The 20,403-nt window shown below is 40.8% G+C and overlaps 1 protein-coding gene across 1 annotated transcript in view; it reads right to left on the bottom strand.

Annotated features, from left to right (window-relative positions):
• The window catches only part of C17H16orf87 (chromosome 17 C16orf87 homolog), a 155,051-nt gene extending 140,891 nt beyond the window's left edge, over positions 1–14,160 (bottom strand). The window contains exon 1 of the mRNA XM_073226160.1: positions 13,794–14,160. Within this exon, the coding sequence (XP_073082261.1) occupies positions 13,794–13,829 (36 nt within the window). The 5' untranslated portion in view covers positions 13,830–14,160. The remainder of the gene's footprint in view (positions 1–13,793) is intronic.
• Positions 14,161–20,403: the final 6,243 nt, after the last annotated feature.

The raw sequence follows: 20,403 nt of genomic DNA on the forward strand, positions 1-20,403 counted from the left end.
CCAGTTTTACCCACACTGGTTATTGAAGAGTCTGTCTTTCTCCCATTGTATATTTATGGCTCCTTTATCATATATTATTGACCATATATGTGTGGGTTTATATCTGGGGTACCTATTCTGTTGCATTGATCTAGGGGTCTGTTCTTGAGCCAGTACAATGCTGTTTTGATTATCATACCTTTGCGGTATAGCTTGAACTCAGGAAAACTACTTATTCCAACTTTGTTCTTCTTTCTCAGGACTGCTTTGGCTATTCAGGGTCTATTGTGGTTCCATATGAATTTTAGAATTATTTTTCTAGTTCAATGAAAAATACCGTTGGTATTTAGATAGGGATTGCCTTTAATCTGTACATTGCTTTGGTCAGGATGGCCCATTTTGACAATCTTAATTCTTCCTACCCTTAAGTACAAGATAGATTTCTATTTATTGGTGACTTCTTTAATTTCTCTCATGAGTGAATTATAGTTTTCAGAGTATAGGTCTTTCTCCTCAGTTAGGTTTATTCCGTCTTTCTCCTCAGTTAGGTTTATTCCTAGATATTTTATTCTTATTGATGCAACTGTAAATGAAATTTTCCTGGATTCTCTTTCCACTAGTTTGTTGTTAGTATATAGGAATGCAACAAATTTCTATGTACTCATTGTGAATCCTACAAATTTGCTGAATTCAACTATTAGTTCTACTACTTTTCTGGTGGAGTCTTTAGGCTTTTCTATTTATCATGTCAACTGCAAATAGTGACACTTCACCTTTTTTTTTTTGATGTTCTAAACAATGTTTTTATTTATTCCTCAGACATTATGTACAACTTCCTATATGCCAGACACCCATTTCAGGTACCCAGGATAGAACAGTGAACAAAGCGGATCCTGAGCCTCATGGGGCTTCCATTTTAGTACATGTTTGCAGCTAATTATTATATTTATCTTCGATTTGTTTCTTCATTGTACCCTAGTGTTTCCTTTTTTTTAAATTTATTGATTGATTTTTATTTCTTGGAAGAACATTATGTTTACTAGGCTCTCCCCTATACCAAGTCCCCCCAACAAACCCCATTAAACTCACTGTACATCAGCATAGTAAGATGTAGAATCACTACTTCTCTTCTCTGTGTTGCAAAGTCCTCCCCATTCCCCCACCCCCACATTATACATCCTAATCATAATACCTTCTTTCTTCTTCCCCGCCCTTATCCCTCTGTACCCTCCCATTCTCCCCAGTCTCTTTCCCTTTGGTAACTGTTAGTCCATTCTTGGGTTCTGTGACTCTGCTGCTGTTTTGTTCCTTCAGTTTTTCTTTTGTTTTTATACTCCACAGACAAGTGAAATCATTTGGTATTTGTTTTTCGCTGCTTGGCTTATTTCACAGAGCATAATACCCTCTAGTTCCATCCATGATGTTGCAAATGGTAGGATTTGTTTTCTTCTTATGGCTGAATAATATTCCATTGTGTATATGTACCACATCTTCTTTCTCCATTCATCTACTGATGCACACAGGTTGCTTCCATTTCTTGGCTATTGTAAATAGTGCTGTGATAAACATAGGGGTGCATCTGTCTTTTTCAAACTGGAGTGCGGCATCCTTAGAGTAAATTCCTAGAAGAAGAATTCCTGGGTCAAATGGTAAGTCTGTTTTGAGCATTTTGAGGAACCTCCATACTGCTTTCCACAATGGTTGAACTAATTTACATTCCCACCAACAGTGTAGGAGGGTTCCCCTTTCTCCGCAACCTCGCCAACATTTGTTGTTGTTTGTCTTTTGGAAGGTGCCATCCTTACTGGTGTGAGGTGATATCTCATTGTGGTTTTAATTTGCATTCTCTGATGACTGGTGATATGCAGCATCTTTTCATGTGTCTGTTGGCCATCTGAATTTCTTCTTTGGAGAACTGTCTGTTCAGCTCCTCTGCCCATTTTTTAATTGGATTATTTGCTTTTTGTTTGTTGAGGAGCATGAGCTCCTTATATATTTTGGATGTCAAGCCTTTATAGGATCTCTCATTTACGAAAATATTCTCCCATACTGTAGGGTACCTTTTTGTTCTATTGATGGTGTCCTTTGCAGTACAGAAGCTTTTCAGCTTAATATAGTCCCACTTGTTCATGTTTGCTTTTGTTTTCCTTGCCCGGGGAGATATATTCATGAAGAAGTCACTGATGTTTACATCCAAGAGATTTTTGCCTATGTTTTTTTCTAAGAGTTTTATGATTTCATGACTTAAATTCAGGTCTTTGATCCATTTTGAATTTACTTTTTTTTTTTTCTTTTTGAGAGGGCATCTCTCATATTTATTGATCAAATGGTTGTTAACAACAATAAAATTCTGTATGGGGGGTCAATGCTCAATGCACAATCATTAATCCATCTCAAGCCTAATTCTCATCAGTGTCCAATCTTCTGAAGCATAATGAACAAGTTCTTACGTGGTGAATGTATTCTTACATAGTGAATAAATTCTTACATGGTGAACAGTACAAGGGCATTCATCACAGAAACTTTCGGTTTTGATCACACATTATGAACTATAAACAATCAGGTCAAATATGAATATTCATTTGATTTTTATACTTGATTTATATGTGGATCCCACATTTCTCCCTTTATTATTATTATTATTTTTATTTTTAATAAAATGCTGAAGTGGTAGGTAGATGCAAGATAAACGTAGAAAACATAGTGTAGTGCTGTAAGAGGGCAGATGTAGATGATCATGTGTGTGCCTATGGACTAAGTATTAATCCAAGCTAGACAAGGGCAGCAAAACATCCACGGATGCAGATTTCTCTCAAAACAGGGGGGGTGAGATTCTGAGCCTCACCTCTGTTGATCCCCAATTTCTCACCTGATGGCCCCCCTGAATTTACTTTTATGTATGGGGTTAGACAGAGATCCAGTTTCATTCTCTTACATGTAGCTGTCCAGTTCTGCCAGCACCATCTGTTGAAGAGCCTGTCATTTCCCCATTGTATGTCCATGGCTCCTTTATCAAATATTAATTGACCATATATGTTTGGGTTAATGTCTGGAGTCTCTAATCCGTTCCACTGGTCTGTGGCTCTGTTCTTGTGCCAGTACCAAATTGTCTTGATTACTATGGCTTTGTAGTAGAGCTTGAAGTTGGGGAGTGAGATCCACCCCCACTTTATTCTTCTTTCTCAGGATTGCTTTAGCTATTCAGGGTCTTTGGTGTTTCCATATGAATTTTTGAACTATTTGTTCCAGTTCATTGAAGAATGTTGTTGGTAATTTGATAGGGATTGGAACAAATCTGTATATTGCTTTGGGCAGGATGGCCATTTTGGCAATATTAATTCTTCCTAACCAAGAGCATGGAATGAGTTTCCATTTGTTAGTGTCCTCTTTAACTTCTCTTAAGAGTGTCTTATAGTTTTCAGGGAATAGGTCTTTCACTTTTGGTTAGGTTTATTCCTAGGTATTTTATTCTTTTTGATGCTATTGTGAATGGAATTGTTTTCCTGATTTCTTTTACTGTTGGCTCATTGTTAGTGTATAGGAAAGCCACAGATTTCTGTGTGTTAAGTCTGTATCCTGCAACTTTGCTGTATTCTGATATCAGTTCTAGTAGTTTTGGAGTGGACTCTTTAGGGATTTTTATGTACAGTATCATGTCATCTGCAAATAGTGACAGTTTAACTTCTTCTTTACCAATCTGGATTCCTTGTATTTCTTTGTTTTGCCTAATTGCTGTGGCTAGGACCTCCAGTACTATGTTAAATAACACTGGGGAGAGTGGGCATCCCTGTCTTGTTCCCAAACTCACAGAAAAAGCTTTCAGCTTCTCGCTGTTCAGTATGATGTTGGCTCTGGTTTTTCGTATACAGCCTTTATTATGTTGAGGTATTTGCCCTCTATACCCATTTTGCTGAGAGTTTTTATCATGAATGGATGTTGAATTTTGTCGAATGCTTTTTCAGCATCTATGGAGATGATCATGTGGGTTTTTTCCTTATTTTTGTTGATGTGGTGGATGATGTTGACGGATTTTCAAATGTTGTACCATCCTTGCATCCCTGGGATGAATTCCACTTGGTCGTGGTGTATGATCCTTTTGATATATTTTTGAATTTGGCTTGCTAATATTTTATTGAGTATTTTTGCATCTACGTTCATCAGGGATACTGGTCTGTAATTTTCTTTTTTGGTGGGGTCTTTGCCTGGTTTTGGTATTAGGGTGATGTTGGCGTCATAGAATGAGTTTGTGAGTATTCCCTCCTCTTCTGTTTTTTGGAAAACTTTAAGAAGAATGGGTATTATATCTTCTCTGTGTGTCTGATGAAATTCCGAGGTAAATCCATCTGGCCCAGGGTTTTTTTCTTGGGTAGTTTTTGATTACCGCTTCAATTTATTTGCTGGTAATTGGTTTGTTTAGATTTTGTGTTTCTTCCTTGGTCAGTCTTGGAAGGTTGTATTTTTCTAGGAAGTTATTCATTTCTAAGTTTTCCAGCTTCTTAGCATATAGGTTTTCATAGTAGTCTCTAATAATTCTTTCTATTTCTGTTGGGTCTGTTGTGATGTTTACTTTCTCATTTCTGATTCTGTTAATGTGTGTTGATTCTCTTTTTCTCTTAATAAGTCTAGCTAGAGGCTTACCTATTTTGCTTAGTTTCTCAAAGAACCAGCTCTTGGTTTCATTGATTTTTTCTATTGTTTATTCTTCTCAATTTTGTTTATTTCTTCTCTGATCTTTATTATGTCCCTCCTTCTACTGACTTTAGGCCTCTTTGTTCTTCTTTTTCCAATTTTGATAACTGTGATATTAGACTATTCATTTGGGTTTGTTCTTCCTTCTTTAAATATGCCTGGATTGCTATATACTTTCCTCTTAAGATTGCTTTCGCTGCATCCCACAGAAGTTGGGGCTTTGTGTTGTTGTTGTCATTTATTTCCTTATTTTGCTGTATCTCCATTTTAATTTGGTTGCTGATCCATTGACTATTTAGGAGGGTGTTGTTAAGCCTCCATGTGTTTGTAAGCCTTTTTGCTTTCTTGGTACAATTTATTTCTAGTTTTATACCTTTGTGATCTGAAAAGTTGGTTGGTAGGATTTCAATCTTCTTTAATTTACTGAGGCTCTTTTTGTGGCCTAGTATGTGGTCTATTCTGGAGAATGTTCCATGTGCACTTGAGAAAAATGATTATCCTGTTGCTTTTGGGTGTAGAGTTCTATAGATGTCTATTAGGTCCATTTGTACTAGTGTGTTGTTCAGTGCCTCTGTGTCCTTACTTATTTTCTGTCTGGTGGATCTGTCCTTTGGAGTGAATGGTGTGTTGAAGTCTCCTAAAATGAATGCATTGCAGTCTGTTTCCTCCTTTAGTTCTGTTAGTATTTGTTTCACATATGCTGGTGCTCCTGTGTTGGGTGCATATATATTTATAATGGTTATATCCTCTTGTTGGACTGAGCAAGCCCTTTATCATTATGTAACGTCCTTCTTTATCTCTTGTTACTTTCTTTGTTTTGAAGTCTATTTTGTCTGATACTAGTACTGCAACTCCTGCTTTCTTCTCCCTATTGCTTGCATAAAATATCTTTTCCCATCCCTTGACTTTAAGTCTGTGCATGTCTTTGGGTTTGAAGTGAGTCTCTTGTAAGCAGCATATAGATGGGTCTTGTTTTTTTATCCATTCAGTGACTCTATGTCTTTTGATTGGTGCATTCATTCCATTTACATTTAGGGTGATTATCGATAGGTATGTACTTATTGCCTTTTCAGGCTTTAGATTCATGGTTACCAAAGGTTCCAGGTTACTTTCCTTACTATCTAAGAGTCTAACTTAGCTCCTTTAGTATGCTGTTATAAACACAATCTAAAGGTTCTTTTCTATTTCTCCTCCTTCTTCTTCCTCCTTCATTCTTTATATATTAGGTATCAGATTCTATACTTCTCCTCTATCTCTTGATTGGCTTTGGGCATAGTCAATTTAATTTTGCATTTGCCTCACAATCAGCTGCTCCACCCTCCCTACCATGATTTTACTACCTCCTGTGACAGCTATCCAACCCTCAGAACACTTCCATCTATAGCAGTCCCTCCAAAATAGACTGCAGAGATGGTTTGTGGGAGGTAAACTCTCTCAGCTTTTGCTTATCTGGAAATTGTTTAATCCCTCCTTCAAAATTTAAATGATAATCTCACCGGATAAAGTAATCTTGGTTCCAGGCCCTTCTGCTTCAGGGCATTAAATAAATCATGCCACTCCCTTCTGGCCTGTAAGGTTTCTGCTGAGAAGTCTGTTGTTAGTCTGATGGGCTTTCCTTTCTATGTGATCTTATTTCTCTCTCTGGCTGCTTTTAGCAGTCTGTCCTTATCCTTGATCTTTCCCATTTTAATTACTATGTGTCTTGCTGTTGTCTTCCTTGGGTCCCTTGTGTAGGGAGATCTGTGGATCTCCATGGCCTGAGAGACTATCTCCTTCCCCAGATTCGGGAAGTTTTCAGCAACTACCTCCTCAAAGACACTTTCTATCCCTTTCTCTCTCTCTTCTTCTTCTGGTATCCCTATAATGAGAATATTGTTCTGCTTGGATTGGTCACACAGTTCTCTCAATATTCTTTCATTTTTAGAGATCCTTTTTTTCTCTCTGTGCCTCAGCTTCTTTGTATTCCTCTTCTCTAGTTCCTATTTCATTTACTGTCTCCTCCACTGTATCCAACCTGCTTTTAATACCCTCCATCATGTTCTTTAACGATTGTATCTTTGACCTGAATTCATTCCTGAGTTCTTGGATGTCTTTCCATACCTCCATTAGGATGTTGATGATTTTTATTTTGAACTCCCTTTCAGAAAGAATCACAAGGTCCATATCATTTAAATCTTTCTTGGGAGTTGTGTTAACAATTTTACTCTGGACAAGGTTCCTTTGGCGTTTCATGTTTGTATATGGCACCCTCTAGTGTCCAGAAGCTCTATTCTGGAGCTGCTGAGCCCCTGAAGCAATGTTGGGGGTTGCAGGGGCACGGTACTGGTGCCTGGGTGTAGGAAAGAGCTGTTCCCCGCCTCCTGGCTGCTGTGCCTGCCTCCACTGCCTGAGCCAGTGCACCAGTCACACAGGTATAAGTTTTTGTCCCAGAGCAGCCAGATATGGATCCCTGCTTTCCACAAGCAGCCAGAATCCCAGTCTCCCCAGGAACTCTGCCTGTATTAACTTTCCAACCCGGTAGTCATGCAAGTGTCATGAAAGCACCATGAAATGTAGGTTTGTGCTCCCAGCGCAGATTTCCCGCGCTAGGTATTCAGCCGTCCCAAGCCTTCCACTCCCTCCCTGCTCCGTTTCTCTTCCTCCCGCTGGTGAGCTGGGGTGGGGGAGGGGCTCAGGTCCCGCAGAGCCACAGCTCTGGTAAGTTACCCTGTTCCCTAAAGTGTGCTCTTTTCTCCAGGTGTGTGCAGTCTGACGCATCCTCTTTCCTGTTGCTCTCAGGATTAGTTGCGCCAATTAAATTTTCTAATTGTATCCAGTTTTCGGTGGAAGTCTCTGTCTCTCCTCTCACACCGCCATCTTTGATCTCCAAATGATTGACACTTCAGCTTTTTTCTTACAATTTTGGATGCCTTTTCTGTCTTTGTGTTGTCTGATTGCTGAGACTAAGGTTTCCAGTACTACCCTGAATAAAAGAAGTAAGAGTGGCCATCCTTATCTTGTACCTAATATTAGAGGAAAAGCTTTCACCTTTTTTCCCCATTTAAATATGGTGTTCACTGTGGATTTGTCATATATGCCTTTTATTATGTCAAAGTATGTACCCTCTATAAACATTGTGTTGAAAGTTTTTATCATGAATGGATGTTCAATTTTGTCAAATGTTATTTTAGCATTTATTGCAATGATCATGTGTTTTTTATCCTTTTTGTTAATGTGGTGTATGATATTGATTTTGGAATATTATATAATCCTTGCATAACTGGAATAAATCCCATGTGGTCATGATGAATAATCTTTTTGATATATTTTTTAATTCAGTTTGCTAATATTTTGTTAAGTATTTTTGCATCTATGTTCATCAGGGATATTGGTATGTAATTTTCTTTTTCTTCTTTTTTATTTTCTTTTTTTACTGTCTTTGTCTGATTTTGGTGATGCTAGCCACAGAGAATGAGTTTGGAAGTATCCCTCTGTTCTATTTTTTGAAATACTTTAAGAAGGATGGTATTACCTCTTCTTTAAATGTTTAATGGTATTCAGCTGGGAAGAGATCAAGTAAGTACTGGACTTCTGTTTGTATGGAGTTTTTTTGATTACCAATTTAATTTCACTGCTAGTAATTGGTCTGTTCAGATTTCCTGTTCCTTCCTGGGTCAATCTTGGAAAGTTGTATTTTTCTAGGAAATTGTCCATTTCTTCTAGGTTGTCCAATTTAATGGCATATAATTTTTCATAGTATTCTCTAATAGTTCCTTCTATTTCTGTGGTATCTGTTGAGATTATTCCTTCTTGATTATTGATTCTGTTTACGTGTGTATATTCTCTTTTTTTCTTGAAAAGTCTGGCTAGGGGTTTATTTCTTTTGTTTATTTTCTCAAAGAACCCTCTCCTAGTTTCACTGATTTTTTCTATTGTTTTATTCTCCTCTACTTTATTCATTTCTGCTCTGATCTTTATTACATTCCTCCTGACTGACTTTGGGATTTATTTGTTCTTTTTCTAGTTTCTTTAATTGTGAGTTTAGACTGCTTATTTGGGATTGTTTGTTTCTTGTGTTAGGCCTGTAATTGCTCGGTACTTCCCTCTTAGAACCGCTTTTGCAGCATCCACATATGTTGAACTGTTGAATTTTTGTTTCCATTTGTCTCCATGTATTGCATGATTTCTGTTTTAATTTGTTCACTGATCCATTGATTATTTAGAAGCATGTTGTTTAGCCTCCTTGTAGTTGTGGGCTTTTTTGTTTTCTTTGTGTAACTTAGTTCTAGTTTCATACCATTGTAGTCTGAGAAGCTGCTTGACACAATTTCAATCTTTTTTAATTTATTGAGGCTCTTTTTATGATCTATTCTGGAGAATGTTCCATGTACACTTGAGAAAAATGTGTTTCCTGCTGTTTCTGGGTGATCTATAGATGTGTTAAATCCATTTGATCTAATGTACTGTTCAGTGCCCGTTTCCATACTTATTTTCTGTCTGATTGATGAGTCTATTGATGTGAGTGGTATGTTATGGTCTCCTAAAGTGAATGTGTTGCAATCTATTTCCCCCTTTAATTCTGTTATTACTGTTTTACATATTTAGGTGCTCCTATGTTGGGTGCATAGATATATATATAATACTTATACCCTCCTGGTCCCTTTTATCATTATATATGTAATGTCCTTTTTTGTCTGTTATTTTCTTTGTTTTGAAATCTATTTTATCTGTTATACTGCTACTCCTGCTTTTTTCTCCCTATTATTTGCATGAAGTATCTTTTTCCATCCCTTCACTTTTAGTCTGTGTATGTCTGTGGGTCTGAAATGAATCTCTTGTGGGCAGGATATGAGTCTCTTGTAGGCCTTGTTTCTTTATCCACTCTGCCCCTCCATGTCTTTTGATTGGTACAACAAATGCTGCCAAGGATGCAGAGAAAGGGGAACCCTCCTACACTGCTGGTGGGAATGTAAAAGTTAGTTCAACCATTGTGAAAAGCAATAGGAGGTTCCTCAAAAAACTAAAAATAGAAATACCATTTGACTCAGGAATTCCATTCCTAGGAATTTACCCAAAGAAAACAAGATCCCAGATTCAAAAGACATATGTGCCCCTATATTTATCACAGCACTATTTATAATATCCAAGATATGGAAGCAACCTAAGTATCCATCAGTAGGTGAATGGATAAAGAAGATGTGGTACATATACACAATGCAATACTATTCAGCCATAAGAAGAAAACAAATCCTACCATTTGCAACAACATGGATGGAGCTAGAGGGTATTATACTCAGTGTAATAAGCCAGGTGAAGAAAGACAAGCATCAAATGATTTCACTCAGTTGTGGAGTGTAACAACAAAGCAAAACTGAGGAAACAAAAGAGCAGACTCAGACTCCAAGAAGGGACTAGCGGTAACCAAAAGGAAGGGGGTGAGGAGGGTTGGTGGGGAGAGAGGGAGAAGGGGATTAAGGGGCATTATGATTAGCACACATAATGTAGGGGAGTCACAAGGAAGGCAGCATAGCACAGAGAAGACAAGTAGTGACTCTACAGCATGTTACTATGCTGATGGACAGTGACTACAATGGGGTGTGTGGTGGGGACTTGATAATACTGGTGAAGGTAATAACCACAGTGCTGCTCATGTAACACCTTTACGACATTGTATATCAATATCTTAATAAAAAAAAGTTAAAAAAATACACAATGCCGTTTAAGTTATCATGCCAGAAAATGGAATTTTTAGGCATAAATCTAACAAAATGTGTACAAGGTTAATATATGGGAAACTGTAAAACTAATGAACAAAATCAAAGAAAAATGAAATATGTGGATACGCTATGTTCATAGATATTAAGATTCAATATTGTCAACATGTTAGTCCTCTCTTTGCAAGTGATCTAGATACAATGCAATCCCCCATCAAAATCCCAACAAGTTATTTTATGGATGTAGAAAAACAGATTCTTAGCTTTATATGGAGAGGCAAAACACCCACAGTAGCAAACACAATATTTAAGGAGAATTTGATTATGGAGGATTAACACTACCCAATTTCAAGACTTACTATATAGCTATAATAATCGAGACAGTATGGTACTTGTGAAAAAACAAATAGATCAACGGAAAGGAACTGAAAGTGTAGAAACAGAAAAACAGTCTAGTAAATTAGCTGATTTTTTTTTGACAAAGGAGCAAAGGAAATACAATGGAGAACAATCTTTTCAACAAATGGTTCTAGAGCAACTAGACATCCACATGCAAAGACAAAAAGCTAATCAAAGAACAGAATCTAGACTAAGACCCTACATCCCTCACAAAAAATAACTCAAAATGGATCATACTAAATATAAAAGACAAAACTATAGAACTCCTCAAAGATACACAAGATAAAATCCAAATGACATTGGGTTTGGTGATAACTTTTTAGGCACATTCATGAAAGAAAGAACTGATAAGTTGGACTTCATAAAAATTAAAACTTTATGCCCTGCAAAAGATACTGCCAAGAAATAAAGAGACAAGACACAGATTGAGAAACAAGTATTTGCAATGCACATATCAAGTAAAGGACTGCTACCCAAAATATATGAAGAACTCTTAAAACTCAGCAATAAGAAAATAACCTGATTTTTAAAATGGGCCAAAGATTTTAAAAGACACCTCATTAAAGAGATATATAGATGGCATATAAACATATGAAAACATGCTCTAAATCTTGTGTCATCAGGGAAAAGCTAATTAAAACAATGAGATTCCAACACATACCTAGTAGAATAGCTAAAATCTAGAACAGACACCTCCAAATGCTAGCAAGCATCTAGAGCAACAGGAGCCTGCATTCATTCACTGCTGGTGGGAATCCAATGCTACAGTTACTTTGGAAGGCAGTTTGGCAGTTTTTTACACGATTACATATACTCTTACCATATGATCCAGCAATTGAACTCATTGCTATTTACCCAAAAGAGTTCAAAATTTATATCCACACAAAAATCGGCACACCGTGTTTATAGCAGCCTAATTCATAATTGCCAAAACTTAGAAGCAACCAAGATGTCTCTCAGTAGATGAATGGGTATATAAACTGTGGTAATTCCAGACAATGGAATATTATTCAGTGCCAAAAATAAACAAGCTAGCAAGCTATGAAATGATACACAGGAACCTTCAATGCACATCATAAAATGAAAGAAGCCAATCTGAAAAGGCTACATACTGTATGAATCCAACTACATGACTTTCTGGAAAAGGCAAAACTATGGAGGCAGTAAAAAAAGATCAGTGGATGCCTGGGGTTGAGGGGAAGGAGGGATGAACAGACAAAAATACTGAGGATTTTCAGAGCAGGGAAATAATCTGTATGATACTGTAATGGAAGATATATTTACCCAAACCCACAGAATGTAAAACACCAATAGTGAATCATAATGTAAACTATGGACTTTGGGTGATAATGCTGTGTCAATGTAGGTTCATCAATTGTAACAAAATGTACCACTATGGTGGGGGATGTTTACAATGGGGAAGGCAATGCATGTATGGATGCAGAAGTAAATGGGAAATCTTTGTACCTTCCAGTTTTGCTGTGAGGCTAAAACTGCTGTAAAAAAAAGGGGGGTGGGTGGGTAATTGTGGTAATCATTTTATAATATATACAAATATCAAGTCATTATATTGTATACCTGAAACTAACATGGTATGTCAATTATATGTCAATTTTTTAATGTTTTTTAAAAAATCCTGTAACTCAGTTAAAAAAAAACAAAACACTGAAGTACTAACATAAGAATAGACATAGATCAATAGAACAGAATTTGCAACTCCAGAAATAAACCCATCCATCTATGGTCAACTAATTTTCAACAATGGTGCCCAGACCACTCAAAGAGGAAAAAACAGTTTCTTCAACAAATATATTATGACATGTTAGAAAAGGGTTAACAAAACTTAATGAGAAAAAAGACCTTTGGTTAATCTTCTTCTAGCATTCTGACCCTGTCAGTCTCATAAAGGTGGAATTTCCACAGTGTTATTAGGCAATATGGACAAATGATCCCTTGTTGGGATCTGGACTGGAAAGCAAACCTGATGAAAAGCCAGAGTTTTGTGCTTCAGTAGTACAGTGTAACTACATCATTCCCTGCAAAACTTTGGAAGCTAAGACCTCATTCATGGGCTAAGAAACATGAAATTTCTAAGCCACAATAATTCTTCCAGTTACTAGCATGGCTTTGTTTCTTTACATCTGAGCTGTCAAGAAAGCCCCTGGAATGTTTAGTGACCACAATTTTGACGCGGTTCTGATAACATGAAGTGTTTGTCATATCTGAGCCCTTGTAAGTTTGGTCGTATAGCTGAACCCTAGACCACTGGTGATAATAAAGCCATTTCATGACCTAATGAATTTAGTTTAGAAAGCAGATATTAAAAACCGAAAAAATAATATATAGGTAGGAATGGAAAATTCATCTTTTAAAAAGATAGACAAATACAAACCACTTTAAGAGGAGACCACCTTGAAAAATAGGGATGAATGGGGACAGTATTCAATAGTGTTCCACTAAAAATTTTGACCAGAGTAATTACTGAGATTAAAATTATTAAAAAGCATATTAAGATATCCAATTTACTGAACTCTAATAAGAGGGAAACGCTATTGCACTGTGGCCCCTTTTGCCACTTTAGATATCTCAAACGTAAACAAAGCAACCCTGCGTGGCAGGAGCTAGTATTCGGAGTCCAGCACATCAGGCATCCGCGTCCGGGCAGAATGGACGGACTCCTGTCCTTCCCCCAGCCTCCCGCCACTGTCACCAGAAGCCGGCCAGACCACTCAGCGAGGGTCGCAACCGGGAGCCCGTCGGCGATTCACGGCCCCCTCCGGCGCGGCCGGGCCACAGGACAGACACTTGGGGATCGGTCCACTGCCAGGTGGGCACCGGCCGGGATGCGGCCCGTGGCGTTTCCCCGGCAACCCCCTGGCTCATCTCGGGCTCCCACCGTGGCCTCCGAGCCCAGGGGCCCGCCCGCGGAGATCCCAGCAAGGCGGCCTCTCCACAGCCAAAGGCCGCGAGAAACGGCGCGCCGCTAGCACGCACTCGCCACTCAGGCCCGCTTGCCCGGCCCCCGGCGCCCACCTGTTGGTCGCACTCGGGACATGATTTGCTGGCCATCTCCAGTTTCTTCGCTTGAGTTGTAAACGAGCTTCTCTCCCGCGGCGGCGGAGGCAGTGGCTCTGACGCCTCTCCGTGTACCTCAGCAGCCAGGCCTCCGCTGGCTATATCCCCGCAGGCCAAACGTACGCCTCCGCCCGCTGTATCCCCGTAGGCCAGAGTTCGCCTGCGCGAACTCGAGGGTAGCCTGCGTGCCGAGGGGCGCGGCCTGCCCCGGCTCAGCCTGAACGCCGAACACGCTCCCACACTCCGCACCCGTCCTCCAACGCGCCCGGACTCTCAGGAGAATACACTGGCCGCCCGGCGAGCAAGGACCTTCTCTACGGCGGTCGGCGTGGGGGGCGTGGCTTGTCGGGACTCAGTGGTAGCGAGCTTCGAGCTCAACCAATTAATGTACAGATAAAGCGTGTCGCGGTGCTGGGCACGCCCCCTTCACGAGAGAAAGGAGAACTTGAGTGAAAACGAGGTAGGTTAAATAAAGCGCTTAGCAGAGATTCGGGCATTTAATAAACTTCAGTAAATGTTAGTGATACAGTCTGGACGGGAGTACCGTCTTCTGAATAAGCCCACACACCATCTCAGAGGGACTTAGGTGTCATCTTACCTAGGCTACAAGCATCCTCCAGAGGACATGTCAGCAACCCACAAGCCCACCTTTCCCCTGACCCCTCCCCTCAAAGAGCCCGCCAAAGCCCTAGCCATAAAAAGCCTCGACCTGTTAGAGACGCTCTTTTTCCTTTGTTCTGCTGGCCAGGACAGAGGGGTCCCTCTCAGGTTCAGCAGTAAACCTGCCTGGACTGTTGAGTTCGCATCCCCTCTCTTCTTTCACATGGTACCGAAACCCCGGGAGCCGGAAACAAGAGCAGGGGCTCTCTTGCAGCCTAGGAAGCAGCTCATTCCGAGCTACAGCCTAGATCCTGAGAGCCTCCAGTGTCTCACCCCGTTTCCCTCCCCCCCTCACCCAACACCCCCTCACGAATTCCAGTCCAGGGACCATCTTGCCAGACCTCAATCTACACGTCCACCACCGGCCATTAATCCATCGCAATGCCCAGGAGGGTAAGACTTTGGTCTTTCATCAGCTTTCTCTTGGTGCCAAGAGAAAGTTGTTCTGGGTCCTCTTTCCTTTATCCTTTCCCTTCCTCTCTGTTCTCCAGTTGAGAACACCACAAGGGGACCCCTGCAGTCTGACTTGGGGGACGCTTCCTTCTGATGTGCAGGACAGTCCGGCTCCAGGGGCCTCCGGTTGGGAAACGTCCCCCAGCGTGCTTCTCAAAGCCCAGCCACCCTTTCTCACCCTCCCACAATGGGCAATTCTCAAAAACACAGGAGACACCCCCTCAGCTCTTTCCTATGTTATCTTTCCTTATTGGGATTAAAAGGATACATTAAACCAAAAAAACTGGTCTTTTACTCTACCTCCATGTGGCCTCAATATAAACAATAATGGGTCACACTGGCCAGCTGAGGGCAATTCCTATTTCCAAATTCCCTGAGATCTGGATAACTTTCTCCAGAGGTCTGGCAAATGGTCAGAGGTTCCCTAAATCCAAGCCACCTGCCTCCCCACCTCTCTGGCCTAGCCTGCAGGAGAAACCTAGCCTAGGGCCACAACCTCTTTCTCAGCACAGCAGGATTTTTTTCTCCTCTCCTTTTTTAATCACAGCCTGCCTCAGCCCAGGAAACTTTCCTAACTAGTTTAGCCGTCTCCCCAATTACTTATCTTCCTATTGTCCCCGAATCTCCAGGAGGCTTGCCTGGCCAAAACACTCCCTTGTGCCTTTTGTATACTCTGTGCCTTTTGCTGACTCTAAGAACTCCTGGTGAGAGCTAAACAAAAATCCTCTAAAGTTCTCCTCACAGAACAAAAATCCCTACCCCTACCCTGACAACATTGCGCCTTTACCTCCCCTCTTCCCTCCTCTGTTACCCTCCACCTTACCGTAACTCCTCCCCAACAGCCACAGCAAAATCCAAGTCCCCCACTGTCGGCCTCCCCTGAAGACCCTTCCCCCCTCCTCCTTTCCTCCTGCGCATCTGCCTCTTTTCCTCTTAACACCCCTGCCCTTCCTTCTCTCTGATGTCCTCCAGCACGTGTGCCTCTTCTAACCCAACCCCCCAAATCCCAGCCCCACCCTCAAACATACTCTCGCACTCCCCTTCCCACCCAATACCTCCCCAGACCTCTTCTTGCCCTGTCCTACCCCTCTGTGACGTAGCAAGCACTGAAAAGCCCGTTTGCGTTCATGTCTCCTTTTCAATTAATCTGGAGCATATTGAACAAAAGATGGGGTCCTCAAAAAACCCTGATAAATTCAACTATGATCACCTCAGAGAAATTACCCAGGGGACAGATGAAAACCCAGCTCTCTTTATGAACAGCCTTTCAGAGGCAATAATCAAATACACACACACCAGCCCTAACTCCCCTGACGGCCTACACCTCCACTTCATTTCCCACTCTTACCCAGACATGTGTAAAAAAGCTCCAAAAATTAGAAAATGGACCCCAAACACCCCCAAAAAAGAGGTTGTAGACCTTGCCTTTAAAGTTTTCAACAACCGGGATAAGGAACAAAAACTCAGAAAAACATTCTAAAGCCAAATATCAGATTCTGGCTTCCCTAGTTCGACCTCCTGCTGACAAGCGTGCAGAAAGCTCCACCCCACACCCGCCTAGCAACTGTTTCCTCTGTGGCAGTCAGGGCCACTAGGCAAGGGCTTGCCCTAATCCCAGGCTCCCTACAAAGCGGAATCCACACAGTGGACTTAATCACCCTCTAGGGAAGTCAGTCCCTCCCTTGAGTTCTCTCCCCTCCAGGCAACTGAACACATCAAGAGGACCAGCACTGGTGGCTTTGACTTCAGCGACTGATTGACATGGCCTGGATCCCAGGCCCCCTCCACAATGACACCAATGGATCTACGGGTAACAATAGTGGTGGCAGGAAGTCAGGTTTCCCTCCTGGTTGACAAGGGGGCCAGCCTCTCTGTGCTTATTGAATATTCGAGACCTTTGCTCCCTTCCTCTATCTTGGTTGTTGGAATGAAAGGTTTAATAGAAACACCAGCCCAAACCCCTTCTTTACATTGTTCCTTGCTCAATATTACTTTCCCTCACTCCTTTCAAATCCCCCACTGCCCCAATCCCCTTCTGGAAAGATACCCTCCACCACATGGGGCAGGGCAGGTGGCCTTGATTGATATGCTCCCAGGGGGAAGCTGCTGTCCTAGAAGAGGACTAGAGTAGTAAAATTCTTATGTTAATTTTGCAGAATTGCACAGAGGACTGATAAGATACTTTTCTACCTGCGGATGGTACTGCTAAAAATTAATTGATTTAAAGACAAGCGCTTGTAATAATTGGGCATTCCACATTTTCCAGAAATTGATAGAAGTTACTCAGTATTAATGCACTGTTAAATGTTTAAACATCCTGGTGGGAATAAATCACATCTATGTTTTATGCTCTTTCCTAACAGTTCCCCTTCTTTTTATTTAAGAATTTCTGATTTTATTCCCAGCAATGTATTTTAATTCACGCTTGATCCTTTATAAAATTTCTCTTAATAGATTTTTACTCTTCTTCATAGTCAATTTATCTTTTAATAACATAAGATTATCTTGGGTGTAGGTCATAGGTATTTGTTTATTGTCCCCTCTATAAGCCTTTGAGTAAGGCCTCTCACACAAGGGATGATACAGCATCCTACAGCAGTTAAAACTCCTGCAACTATAACAAGGGAAGTTAAAACAGAGGCAACCATACCTTTCCATTTTCCAAACCATCCTTCCAACCAGTATGTAAAAGGGTCACTGATGCCAGAGTTATCCGCTAATTCATTAGCTAAAGTGGTGAGTCCCTGCAGGGGTTTAGTAATAGTACCATCAGGGGTAGTATTATTTGGGATGACAGTACAACGTTTTCCTCCTAATATAACAGACTCCTTTTTCTGCTAACATCATGTCTAATGCTATTCTATTTCCCCAGGCCATCCTGCTGGTAGCATCTAGTTGGCTAGCTACTCCTTGAATATAGTTCATGAATCTTTGTATTGATCCAATCTACATTTTTGTTGATGGTGGACCACCAAAATAGTACTGATTCAAATCCTTCAGCTACTTGGTTTCTAGCTTTAAATTCATTGGGGACTCCCCTAGGGACTCCTATTGAGTCAATGTATACATTTGTGCTGTGCCCAAAGTCACAAATCCCAGAAGACCACCAAGGAGCCAACAACGATGCAAAAGCAAAGAGCCTTTATTCGAGCAGCTCAAGCTCAATCTCTCATCTATACCAACGCAGTGGCAAGACGCCAGAGAAAGAGAGCGTGTTTCCGCCAGAACAAAGGTTTTATGGGTTTCCAGGGCAGTTTGGGGGAGGTGATGGCCGTGACCCTGGCTGATTGGCTGGGCCTGGGGGTAGTTTGGGGGTGATGAGTCGTGGCTTGGTCAGTTGGCAGTGTCCAGGGGTGGTGGGTGTTCTTGCTGACTGGAGGGGAGAGAGGGACTAAGCTCCGATTGGGTGAAATAGGATCCAGGTCCTGATTGGCTGAAATAGAATCTGGGAGCTTGCCCTTTCATTCCCCTCTTTCTCTGGATCCTAAGAAAGGACCTAATCATGGGTCTAATAAGGTTTTACAGTTGTAAGGAGATAAAGGCTGATACTGTTGTCTTAGCACCATTAGCTGGACTGTATTAATTCTATCTTTAATAAAAGTTATCAGTTTATTGAGGATACATGGTCTAAAGGTAAACAGAAGTAACAAGATTACTAGGGGCTTGTATTGAGCACTTATCCGTTGGACAGCCCCCACATGGTCTCTGACAATCTGGACCAGCCTGTTGATGATACAGGGCTCAAGGGTTAGTAAAAGGAGTAGGATGGCAAGGGGTCTTTGAATATTAAAGGTAATTTCCTGCCCTGATTTCTCTCTGGAACCCTGGCGCCTTGGTTCGGGCGCACATCAAAAGACTGCATGCCCAGCCTCTAAGGTGGGCTGAGATATTGTCTATGTGCTAAAGAATCCTGCCTTTTACTATGCCATCTACAGCTGGGTCTGCATGCTAAGTCAGTTGCTCAGGTTGCAAAATTACCTAGTCAGATCAGAAGGAGGAAAGACAGCACATAGGCCTGGGTCTTTTAGTATGCTAAAGTGAATCTTATACACAATTACAAATGATTAGCATAATAAAACATGTGCTACTCTTCTTTATCTGGGGGAACATTAGCTGATCTCACTGAAGAATGATTCTAGAGCTTAATGTTCAACATAGTTTTAGTAGGGGGGGGTTCTAGCATGTAGTTACATTGCTGTGATTGCAAATATCCTGCCTTGCTTTCTCCAGAGGCTCTCACTTTATTCTGTCTAAGCCAATGGTCCCTGTCTCATTCTCCCCTCTACAGATAGAGACTCTAGCTGCTGCTAAGGAAAAGGGGTGATGACCACTCTGGCTGCTTCGTGCTGAGAAGGGGGCACAGTAAAGGGTGCAGCTAGGTCTCCATCACTGGTCACTTGAGAGGGCCTCAGAAGGTTGGTGCTTCTATTCTGGGTTTCATTTCTATTACTATTTGCAGTTTCGTGGCTTCTAGGCAAGATAAAACAAATTGTGTTATTAGGTTATGTAGCAACATCTGGAGTTGGAGTTTCCATTCTGGAAGGACAAACTTGATGAGATTAAGAATGCATGGCTGAATATGAGAACTAGAAATAGTAAAACTTTAATTGCAATGATAGGAGAAAACTAAAACATCTGGAAAATCATAGCCAGATATTTTGAAGAAGCTGGAATTCTGGATCTAGTTTATGTCTCAATGACTAATATTAGGATTTAGTATGGATAAGGCTGCATTATTGAAACAATACTTTTCTCTAAAATCACTCTCATTTTTATTAGAAGTAACCAGGTTAAGAAAATAATTAACAGCTGGCTTGATTATTTGCATAAGTGCAGCAAGAAGAGCAATTGATTACACAGGCTCTTTTAAATATGCTTTGCTGGAACTTTCTGTAAGGAATTTCAGATTGAACTTTCAAAGGCCTCTTGAGGCCAGACAGCCAAGCTAGACTTGCCATCAGGCTTTGCCTGCAGTACCTGTAGATTTGGATGAATTCTTCTCTTCTCAAGGTCTCTGAGACATCCTGAGATTCCTGCACCTGCCAGGAAGTGACTTTCCTTACTCACCTGGTAAGGCTGCTGGGAACTTCGTAAACAAGGTACTAGGCCAGTTCTTCCAAGGGGCTTCATTGGGGCTTCGTTGGCTTTATAAAGTCAACCTTAGTTCCTTAAAGCTGATCATACCTGAGTTTATGCATGTGTCTCTCAGCTATGACATTCCAGTCAAAGCCTTGGTGGTATAACCTGTGTTTTTAATTGGTCCTCTTATAAGGAAAGCAGGTTCTTATTGAACTTATGCAAATAAACATACTGCCATGAAATATAAAAATAGTCACTGAGAGTTTTTAAATTCTGGAACGATCAGGTAGAGAGAAAGATAAAGTTTCAATTCTGCTTATAAAGATAGTTATTTAATAAACTATTGTCAGCTTAAGAGAAAAAGTTTAAAGCACTT

This window comes from Manis javanica, chromosome 17, assembly GCF_040802235.1.
Source record: "Manis javanica isolate MJ-LG chromosome 17, MJ_LKY, whole genome shotgun sequence".
Taxonomy (NCBI): domain Eukaryota; kingdom Metazoa; phylum Chordata; class Mammalia; order Pholidota; family Manidae; genus Manis; species Manis javanica.